The 11,518-nt window shown below is 40.2% G+C and overlaps 1 protein-coding gene across 1 annotated transcript in view; it reads left to right on the forward strand.

Annotated features, from left to right (window-relative positions):
• The first annotated feature begins 223 nt into the window (after positions 1-223).
• Positions 224-11,518, forward strand: part of PIKFYVE (phosphoinositide kinase, FYVE finger containing) — a 64,026-nt gene continuing 52,731 nt past the window's right edge. Inside the window, exons 1-4 of the mRNA XM_010143626.1 lie at positions 224-395; positions 1,878-2,030; positions 8,066-8,184; positions 10,750-10,921. Of these exons, the coding sequence (XP_010141928.1) occupies positions 224-395; positions 1,878-2,030; positions 8,066-8,184; positions 10,750-10,921 (616 nt within the window). The remainder of the gene's footprint in view (positions 396-1,877; positions 2,031-8,065; positions 8,185-10,749; positions 10,922-11,518) is intronic.

Here is an 11,518-nt window from a genome sequence, read left to right on the forward strand (position 1 = left end):
TGCTCTGCAGAGATCCTGATCTCTTGCAAATGACTAGGCAGAGGACGTGGGCTCTGAACTCCAGCACACATAACCTGTGCTAATAACAGGTGTCTGTGGTAGGTGAGGTGCATGTCCTCCCTCCAGTCTCTAATGAGACACCTCCTCTTCAGTTGACTGAGGTGTTCTGTTTCACCACTCTGTGTATAATGCATGTTGCTGAACTGTTTCCAGGGCACGTGAAATGGCCACAGATGACAAACGGTCTCCGACACTGGACTCAACCAGTGATCTACCTCATTCTCCTACTAGTCCATCTCATCTCACTCACTTCAAACCACTAACGCCTGACCAGGATGAGCCTCCTTTTAAATCAGCCTATAGCTCTTTTGTAAATCTCTTCCGTTTCAGCAAAGGTAAGTGCTTGGGGGTATGTGTGTGCATGGATTGTGCGTGCTGTCTGTTTCATTGGTGCTTTCTACTGCCACATAAACTTGTAAAAACACCTCTGAATATAAGAGCATGATGTCAGATGACTGGCCAAATGGATGGTGAATCAGCTCTTTTGTGAGGGATGTTGCATCTTGCTTTTGGGTGACATGGTAGAGCTCTGCTGTGGGAAGAGATAGCCAGCATCTTGCAGCTAGAGATCTGTGGCTGCCCGTGAGGGGAGAGACAGGCCAGTTAGCAGATAGCTTCTTAGCTGGGCATCTGGATTTCCTTTGCCTGTATGAAGTTTTTGGGGCTAAAAGCAGGAGTAACCCTCTGCCAGCCTATGTGAGTAAAATGTATGCCTGTCCTTCCAGTACAAGTCTTACCCCATACTTCCTCCACCTCTTAGCTTCCTGTGCATCTTGCACCTTTAGTTGGGTGGCAGTTGAGCTCCAATAAAGCAGTATATTTACAGGATGTCCACCCTTAATTTGCATGGCTTAGGTGTTGCCCATCAGGAGGTCTGAAATGTTGTGAAAGTTTTGTGTATTAAAAAAAATATTACTTGATTTTAGCCTTTGTGCTACAAGTATGTTCTCAGTAGGCAAGCTTTTAAAGAACTGTGTGAGTTTTTCTTTTTTGTTTCAAAGAGTGGTGAATGAATGCACCTTGGTTTCGTACAAAAACTGTGTTTCTGTGCTGGATATAGCAAACTGGTCAGTTGCTTTTGTTTAGTCTGTTCATTTTCCAGCTCTGCAATGTTTGGGTTAGGGAAAATGGGCCAAGATAGCTTTTTGCATAAGCAAACTTGTATGCTTAGGTTCTTCTTATGCAGAATGAAAAATAATTACTTAGTATGACTGCTATTAGTTTGCATAGTATAATATCACCTGTCATTATTAATTTATTGAAAGTAATAGGTGTAAAGTAAAAGATGTGGTCAATATTAGCTTCGCTTGTTTGTCTCTGACAAATGTAGCTGAAATCAGCAGTGTTGTGTTAAAAGAATAGGAAAACAACCTTGAAACAGCACATGAAATGGGCATGTTACTGGAATCAATGAGATCCTATTTCTACTTGACCCTTTGATGGAGAAGTGACCTCACTACTTCTAATATGATTGAAAAACTCTTTTCAGGGCAGAAGCTGATAATCAAGCATAGATATTCACGTAGCAAGAATAATTCATGCTTGCCAGTTTGTATTTTCAAACACTTTTCACAGTGGGAATATTTCTGAAATAGCCTGAGTTCTACACACTGGCACATGTTCATGTTTTGTATGGTAGTTTTCAGACTAAAAATTCATGTCTTTTTTATGTATAATCTGATCCATAATCTGAACTATTTATGAGATGTTTTTACCCTTAGTTTTGCATGCACTACTAGATTTCTTTATCATGTCTGAACAGTTGGTTTCTTGCTTTTTGTCACCTTCAGATGATGGCAGGCTTTCATCCCCAGCAGAGAGAGCAGAGACAGGACAGAGTGATCCACAATCATTGAGTGGTGGCTGGTCCAGTCCTCAGCATCCCACCAGGGCTCAGTCTCTGAGGTCACCGGTTCCTTACAAAACCCAGCTGACTGGTGAGCTGCAAAGAAGATCTTCTACAACTCTGGGTAATTATAGCTCTTTGGGCTACAAGGGAGTGTTGTACTAGCCAGTCTGGGATGCTTCAGAGTGAGGTAGAAAAGGTAAACAAAAGTTCATTGATTGTCTAGATTAGTAGCAGAATTTGGTATCAGGCTATGCTGCTTCTATTAGCAAGGCTCACTTTAACCTCAGTAGCATGTTCCCACCACGCTAGCAAGAGACTGTTGTTGGTACTCTGCTGTTTCAATTATGAAATATCTGGAACAAAAGTGGCTGCCAAAACACATCCAAAGACTTGAAGTCACTTGAACCTTGATCCTGAAAATTTCTGCTTTGTCTTGGGAGACTTCAGTTTCTTAACAGCCACATACAAACTGTACTTAAGAGCTCAGTCTGAATGGGGTTGATGTTTGTGTCTTCAAGGGAGTAATAAATGTGGGATTTTGCTTGTAGCTGATTTGAGGAGAATTGAGTAGAAACTTGTGTTCCTGTAAACCTTTTTTTATTCCTAACCTTGGAACTGTTGCCAGATGCCATACTGAATCTATTTTAGCTGGAATAGGAATTGTATGTGATTTCAAAGGTGTAGATTTATGAAGATCTGAAAGAGTTAGTAACTAGATCTCAGGAGTCCCTCTTGAGATGTGCCTCATTACTGTTAGCCATTTGTGATAGCCATGAGCAAACTGCTAAGATGGGTAAAAATCCTGTGCCAGACAGTATTTCTGAGAGTATGGTACCTAGTGCAAACAAATCAGATCTTAAACGTTGTTAATGTGTATAGGGTTTTAAGAAAGATGTTTTGTCTTGGTAAGCAGGCTTAAGTCCAGTCTCTCTAAACCACTTGCATGCTGTCTTAGTTGAACACATTCATCACCATCACCTTCCTTCTTGCCCTCTAGTACTGTTTGTGGTATTCAGTGGTACCTGTCACAACAAAGCAATTAAGGATTTTTTTTTTTGTTTTGTTTGTTTGTTTATTTTTTTGAAAGCTTTTTCTCAAATGCCCCAAGTACAGTGCTCTTGGTACATTTGCCAATTCTTAGTTACCTCTTGTAAGTTAAATGGAAATTATCTGGGGATTGCAGGTTACTCGGAAGGCAGAAGTAATCTTGCTGTTTGACTTCCACTGGGAGCAGGCAGCCAGGGAAATGAGATGTAGCCTACGATGTAGAGGAGGAACTGTTGCTGCATTATTCCAACTCTTTTTCAGGATCTGCATCCTTGTCCCTGGGTTTGAATGAAAGTATACTTAGAAAAATGTGATGATGAATGAGTCTGGAAAAAAGTGAAGTTAGATCAGGCTGGAATTGCTGGCTTTTTGAAGAGATCTCTGTGATATTGAATGCTGAGTGGCGTGACTTGCTGTTGAGTATCTTCCCCCCAAAACCTCAGTTTTGTAACAAACATGAACTCTGTGTAGTGCAACTAAAAGTGTACTGGATTGGTGAGGAGGTTTCAGGCGAGTTTTTCAGGTCATCTCACTGTATTTGAAGAAAAAAATACTTTTATCTTCCCTTGACAAAAATCAGGCATTGCTTTTTCTGAAGCAAACTTTAGAAAATGAATTTTCATGCGTTCTTTTATCTTAAAAGGTGCTGAATAATCAGGTCTTTGAGGATTTCTTAACATTGAGCAGAGGACAGTTTTACTTCTGCCATTGCAGCTGATGCTGAGCTGCACAAATAATCCTAGAAATTAATCTGGTATCTAACGAATGAAAAGTATGAAAAGAAGTGATGTGATTTACATAAACACCTAGTAGGTCAGTTTAGCCACTCAGTTCAATGGCAGTATAATCTAGTTGAATTTTCTTGCAGCCTTGTACCTGCAGGCCTGTGAATGTCTCTAGGCTTGGCCATTTGATTCGTATTTTCCTGCCTGCACTTGCCCATGTTATGAAGTAAAACCTTCACAAAGGTCTCTCTAGCCTACTTGAGTTTAAATAAATGCCAAGCTTAAGCAAACTGAAAGGAATAAATAAATAAAAGGCTGCTGGTGCCTCTAAACAGTTATAGAATAAAATTGCACTTGAAGATGCTGAATCCTACCGCTCATCTGTCCATTAGCTTGCACTGTCTGCACAGCAGATACTCTCATGGCTCAGGGACTGTGCTGACAACTGCAAGCCCAGAACAGCATGGAGGGATGGTGGCTTTTGTAGGAAACTGTCTAGTATCAAATATGTAGAATTTCAGTTGTGTGCTTCCCTTCAGGACTGCTTGCACAAAAGCATTATAATAGAACCTTACTGGCTTCTGTGAAAACTGGAGAAGCTGCTAGACATCTAACTTATGTTAGAGATGTTTTGTGGGTTGTATGGCTGAAGAAGCAGTGCTGAAACTCTGCACTGACTTCTGTGGCCTCCCTCCTGGGTTATCTGTTGCACCCTCAGGTGCTGGAGTAGGGTGCTGGGGAGCTGGTGTCACTGCTACAGAGGCAGTGGGCCCAGCTGGTTGTATTGGACTGCAGGTGTGCGTGTGTGTTGTCAGCTGCTGACAAGCAGCTGTGTGTGCTTTCAAGGTGCTGAACTGAACCAAGATAATCTCACACTGAGATAATGTCACAGCTTGCAAATCCAGTTTAAGGAGCACTAGAGATGCTAACCAATTGGAGGGGGAGCACTGGTAGTAAAAGCAATTCTGGCTTGTTACCATGTCATGCAGGATAATGCTGTTAATGCTAGACAATTGCAGCAGACTGGCAATAATAGGGAATGGCAAAGGAGCTTAGTATGAGTAAGGATAGGCCAACGATCGTGTGAGGGGGAAGAAGGCTGGAGGAAAGCGTGTGGTGGTTACTGGGAATCATAAAGAACATGACTTAATTACTAGAGCATCTTTTCTGTTGAAAAAGGGTTTGGAAAATGAAAATGCAGGTTGTAAAATGAAGTTAAGGACAGCTTTCTTTTCATGTCAGTAGTTTGTATGGCAGTGACTTGAGGAAGATGTGGTTTGAACTGTGATTGTGAACTTCACTATGAAATGATAATGCTTTGCCAGCAAGTAACTAGACAGAAATTCATATTTATTTGTATTAGCAAAACTGTGGTATCCCTGATGTGTGGGGTGCTGTTTATTGTTGAAACTGTGTGAAGCTCTCTTGCATCTCTTGGGTCAGTGTATTGTCAGCACTCTTTCTGTAAACTGAAACTAGCTGTTAGGTTGTAACAAAGTAGTTCTCGGTGTTTTTTACTTGTAGTTTACTGTAAAATGAATGCTAAAACACACAGGGTCATTAAAGAAACTCTGGAAAAATATATTTCAGTGATTCAGTAATCAAGGATGCAGAACAATTGCATGACTTACTGAGCAAATCTTTCAGTGGCTTGAACTCAGCAGAGTGTACTGAGTAGGTAATCATAGCTGGAAGGGTTCCTTCCCCAGTGATCATGGTTCAGGTGGGGAGAGTAGGGGGGGAAAAAAGAGGAAAAACATAGTATTTCAGAGGATGAATAGGCTTTGCCAAGGATCAACAACCATGGATACATGCGGGAAGGATGAGAGTTACTGTTGAAATATGAGGACTTCTTTTTTTTTTATTCTAGGAGTTTAGTTTTTAGCTTAAGAAGGATGAATAGGTTAGAAATCAGTCAAACTGGAAATGTAGTTGGGATTCCTTTGGTTGTTTTTCTGTTGGTTAGACAATGACAGGCAAAAATTTGTGGAGCTGATCTAGTTCACATAACAGATTAAATAATATTTAATAAAGTTCAATTTTCTTTTAAAAACTTGATTTCTTGTGTTTAATTTTAATTGTGGCTGGTGGGTTGTCAGTGTGTTGGGTTTTTTTGTGTGTGGTTGGGGGTTTTCTTGTGTGTGGGTTTTTTGGGTGTTTTTGGTTTTGGGGGGGTGGGTAGTAGGTTGTTTTGGTTTGGTTTTAGTAGCATATGAGCGTACTGAGTTCACTACTTCAGGAGCACTAAAAAAAAAAGCTTACCACTGCTTAGATGTGTAAGTGTGCTCATCCATCTGGGCATCAAATTAAAATACAATGTTAAATCTCTTCAGAATTGTAACTGACTGGTTGGGATGATGATGTGGGCAAAGCAAGAAAAATACTCTTACAGTTTTCATGTTTCTGGAAGGGAATGGGAGGTTTGCAGATTTAATGGTGAAATAAGGAAATACTGCTGAAAAGCTGAAAGCATACACATCTGTAAATTGTGCGTGCATTACTGGAGACAATGGCTGCGGCATTTATAGTAATGGGATTTGGATCTGGAGTAAGAGTTAACCTAAGATGATAGATACATGTAAATTCTTTTATAAGGATGGTGTTTTAGGCACAGTGTGTCAGGTATTGCAGGAATGGTAACTTCTTATATTCTTGCTATACAGAGTGTTTTCCCGCCCCCAAAGGGAGAAATCACATGACTGAAAAGAACCAACTGAATTTTGATCTGAGAATTGGTCAGCTTCTCTGCTGTAAACAGGGTAGCCATGTGCTCCCACTGTTGGCATGCTTTTTCTAATGCGAGTTATATCCTTTTGGCATTGTTTTATGTATCAGAGGAAAGGGTGCTTGACTAACAAGGGAACCTGTAGCATTCCCTCAGTACTGTGTGTGATCGTACTTAGGAATCACTTGCCTGACAAGATTTGTAGCTAGTTAGGTAGGAGGCCTGTTAGTAATTTCTGAATTGGAAGCAGCATTCCTGGAAATAATATACTCTTGAATTTAGAATTTACATCAGAAAAGTCTGGGTAACAAATGCAACATGGTCTTGTGAAAGAAGTAAGGAGGAGCCAAAGGTTTCTATGGTATTACTACTGTTTTCTTGATATACTAAAGTTCCTTTAATCACCCTAAAATATTCAACTTGGTAAAGTCCGAAAGTATACTTGTTTTATTTTTTTTTTTTTAAATAAATTCTCATGGCTAGCCACAGAACTGGATTTAAGCACTCTAGGATCTCCTTTAAAATCACCTTGCGTCATGGATTTTTTCTTGTATGTAGGTCATTAAGCAGCTATATGTGGGCTGATTAACTAGAAATACCTACTAAGAACCTGAAGAGGAAGCATGGAATCCCACAGTTTTAATCATATAGCTCTGAGGGTTTTGATCTCCTGCACACAAAAGAATAGCTTCTGTGTTACGGCACAGCAACAGTTAACATGCTTCTGCTAGTGCTGTCAGCGCGCCTGCTGACATCAGTGATATCTAAAGCTGTAAACAGAAAGCAGCCATGTCTGTTTCCCGTGTACCAGGAAGAATCAAAATGAAATGCTAGTCAGATGGAGAGCAGCGAAGCTGGTAAGGAAGTTTAAAGTATTCGGAAAAGTTGTTGATGTAGAAAAGGGACTCTGAAAATATTTAAATATTCAGATAAATGCAGGACTGTGTTTGCAGATCCCTCTGGAGAGAAAAAACATATTTGCAACTCATACAGCAATGCTTCAAAGTAATCTAACGTTTTATAGGATAGAAATTAACTGCATTAACTTTTTGTTAAGGAGTCTCTTTGCTATAGTTAATCAAGAATGACTGTACAATTTCTCAACAATTTGAATTTTTTCTTACAAAATAATAACAAAAAAACCCCCTGTGAACTTCTGAATGCATTTTATTATGATTTGTTGTTTTTAGTAGAAACTGAGCAATTGATTCCTGAGACTCACTGTAGTAATTTATAAATACATGCAGGTTAAGGTGTTAATTTATACCAATCCTAGAATGAATGTGACTATTTTTACAATTGTTTTGTAAGTATTAATATCCTAGAGGGCATTCTAAAATGAGAGTTCAGTGCTTTCTAAGACTATTAAAAGGTTCATATAGTAGGTTGAAAATAAATTCTTTAAAAGATGTTTTTATTCTCAGAAAACTTAAATCAGTTCTTGTAAACACGGGAAGGTATTTAAAATGTCAGTAAAAGCTTCTGGCATCAGAAGCTTCTTTTGGGGGAGAGGAGGGCAAGGTCAAGACATGCTACATGCTGTAACTTTGTATAGTGCAAACATATGTGAACATTTTTCCCTCTAATGGGGTTTTGTGTTATGACGTGAATGTTGATGTATCATGGAAGAAATGAATGCTACTCTCCCTTTCCTTCCAGACAATCGAAGGAAAGTAGAACCGCCTCTTGGCGGTCATGATCCTCGAACAGCTGTTCAGTTAAGAAGCCTCAGCACCGTTTTAAAGCGCCTCAAAGAAATCATGGAAGGGAAGAGCCAGGTACTACTACTGAGGGATTTGTGGTCCAAACTGTTCAGAAACAGAACTGTTTACTGGTGTTCTCTGACCTTCGTTTTTAGTTACATGATGGGGTTTTTTTCAGATGATTGAAGGGTGAGTGTCAAACATCGTCACATTGTGGAGTGTAACATCGCAGTTGCTCAGCTTCTTGAACTTGGACAGATGCTTTAATTTTAGACTTCTTCCCCCTTTTGTATTACCTAATCTAGTATTACCTAGTGGTTTCTCCCTTGAAGGCTAACCGTGGGCAGGCAAAATAGACAATGGGAATTCTGAGGGTGAATTAAATCTGCTACTTACTGTGGTGATTATTGGTCAGCAATATTTGCTTGAAAGGCTTGACCTGCTAATCAGTTTTGATCCAGCTTGATAAGCATCTGCTGGTTACTAATGACTTGCTGATTTCACGTCCCTCTGCTGTATTGGTCCGTGCCTTTAAGAGGAGGATCTGAGAAAAGAAGCCACAACTATTTGTAAGTGACGATATAAACCGCTGTGTCTGTGAGCAAGACATGAACAGCGAAAAGTGCATCTAATTAAACTGAATGAGTAAACTCACTTGGCTTCCAGTGCTGTTCTGCTTTTAAGAGTAACTTTGCTTTGGTAGAAAGTGCAATAGTTTTGCCGATGAAACAAAAGCCTTTCATTACAGTAAGCAGGACATTCAGTGTGGCCCCAGCTAATATTTCAGTTTGTGACAGCTTCTGAAGGCTCTGGAGTCTTTGAGATGTCTTTGGAGCTATTGGAGAAGTGCTCAGAGACAGAATGCAGCAGTAAATGAACATGTCTAGATCTTTCCCATGAAAGCAGTATGTTAGTTGTCAGCTTACTGGCTTCTGTACAAATGGTAATGTGTCACTGCCCTTGACTGCAGCCGTGTCTTGCTTAGTCACTCCAGGTAACAATTTCTTCCTGATGTGGACTTGGTCTGTCTCTACAGGAGACCATTTTATTGTTGTAGAAAATGTGTCAGGTCTTGGAAGGTGCTGCTCTAATCAGCCTCTACTGCTAGAGGGGGCCAGATTTCAGCTCTGAAGCCTTTCTTGTAGACTGTTCCTGTCGTGAGTGTTGGCTCTGACTTGAGCAAGGCAGAGAGCTTGAAGGTGTCACCAGCAATGGCTGGGTTTCTAAACATCCAGTCATGTGCAAGTGGGGCAGAGACAATGTGGAAGAGATGGCAGGTAGAGGCACTGCTGCTTGGTACAGCCACTGTCTTTGTGGCAGAACCAGAGACTTGGCTTATCATGCAGAGCCACAGGCATCCCCTGCAGCCTTGCAGCAGTTCCTTGGCAAAGCTCTTCACTGCATCTTTCTCTTCTCGAAGCTTAGTGTTCCTCCTAAAAATTTCTGGACTGTCTTGAACACTAGACTGCCTTGAGCAGTCTTTGGCTGCTTTCTGCTCAAGTTTTCCAGGGTGAGGACAGAATGAAATTATTGTGGATTGTAGTGGTTTTGGTCTCAAAATTGGACTAGCAGCTATGTCAAACTTCACTTTGTAAATCTGTTCAAGGTATGCTCTTCCTCTTTTTTTTGGTTATGTGAAAAATCAGAGTACAGAGCACCTTTCTTCACTATGGTTACTCTCTTCTTGTGTTGTTTTGAAAAATCTTTGCACCGCTTTCTCTTACTAAGAAAAATCCAGAGCATTCAGTCCCTCTAAAAAGGCTTATTGCCAGAACTGAACTCTAGCAAAGAGTGTTTCACAATTAGAACTGTCATGTGACCATTAGTAGTTGTCTCTCTCCGTGGTAATTGTAGCTGATGTGCGCAGAATTATAATTTGCCTTACTCTGTTTAAAGCTACAACACCAAATGGAAGTTTTAACTCTTTATTTTCCAGTCTTAAAAACAGTACAAAAGTCCCTGTGGCTACATCCATGCTGAAAATCAGTACGTATCTTTATCTGCTGATTGTGCATTCCACAGTTGTCTTTACATAGCAGTTAACCTGGAGTTTTGAAACAACATCAACCTGGAATGTAGACTTCTACAACTGATTACTGAGATTTTGAATAATTTGATCATATAACAAAACTTTTTAACATATATTTATAATCCTTTCAAAGTACATCCCAGTATTAGCGGTTGAAATGATCTTCCTGCACTGATAATTCCTCATAATTTGATTTACCCCTGGATAACAGCTTCGACTAATGTGTGGGTATGTGGTTTTTGTTTTTTTTTTTTTTAATTGTGCTAGTTGATGTCTTTTCACATGCTAGGGGCAAATGTGCTTGTTACGTTTATTTCTTCTTGACCTTTATGTATAGCTTGTGATAGTTTTTTTTTTTTCTATCTGCTTTGGTTCCATCTTGGATCAAGAAGGCAAAGGCTTACTAGATTTATTCTCACAGTTAAGAACTCATAAAACCACATGAAAAATCCTTCCTGTGCATGTGTGTGCATACATTGTTATACACGAGAGTGTGCACACCACATATATGAATATATGAAATTGTCCTTTTCATGTGAACAGTCTACAAAGCAATGATAAATCTAAACTTCTATTTACACAAAAGTTTTGTCTGTTGCCTTTCCTTGTAGGACAGTGACCTGAAGCAGTACTGGATGCCTGACAGCCAGTGCAAAGAATGCTATGACTGCAGTGAGAAATTCACCACCTTCCGGCGGAGGCACCACTGCCGACTTTGTGGGCAGATCTTCTGTAGTCGATGCTGTAATCAAGAAATCCCTGGAAAATTTATGGGCTACACAGGTGGAGTTTATCTACTACGAAGCAGAGCACTCTGTGCTCAGCTCTGCTTGGGCTACTGCATTGTAGATTCTGGCATCTGCAAGAGAATTCCGTACAGGTCTCTAGTGGGCTTAGACATAAACAAAAAGAGTCACGGGACCTAATACTACCAATTTCTCCATTCACAGTGGTGGATTGTGCCACGCCTGCTTGTTTTTACCAACTACAAAAAGTGCGCTCAAGGGAAAACTGCTCTTAGTAATGGTAGTTCTAAAATATAAGGAGCCACATGCTCTAATAGAGGGTGAGAGAAACTCTTTCAGATGCTCATTACCAAATGCTAGACATCTCCGATGGAGATAATATAATGATTTCCAGACATCACCTGCTATGTCATATCTGTCTGTCTGTTGTTGTACCACGATTTCAGTGTGCATGTGCACTCTCTCTCCCCGCCCCCGCAACCTGTGTCTCTCTTACTGTTCACATGTTATGCATCATTTGGCTTGGAGAATTTCCCTAACTGTATGATTATCTGGGGTTTTGCTCTTTAAGGAAATAGGAGAGCTAGACCTAAACATACAAAGAAGTTTTGAAACAGGAAATCCTTCTTTCCCT

This window comes from Buceros rhinoceros, unplaced genomic scaffold, assembly GCF_000710305.1.
Source record: "Buceros rhinoceros silvestris isolate BGI_N320 unplaced genomic scaffold, ASM71030v1 scaffold7339, whole genome shotgun sequence".
NCBI lineage: Eukaryota > Metazoa > Chordata > Aves > Bucerotiformes > Bucerotidae > Buceros > Buceros rhinoceros.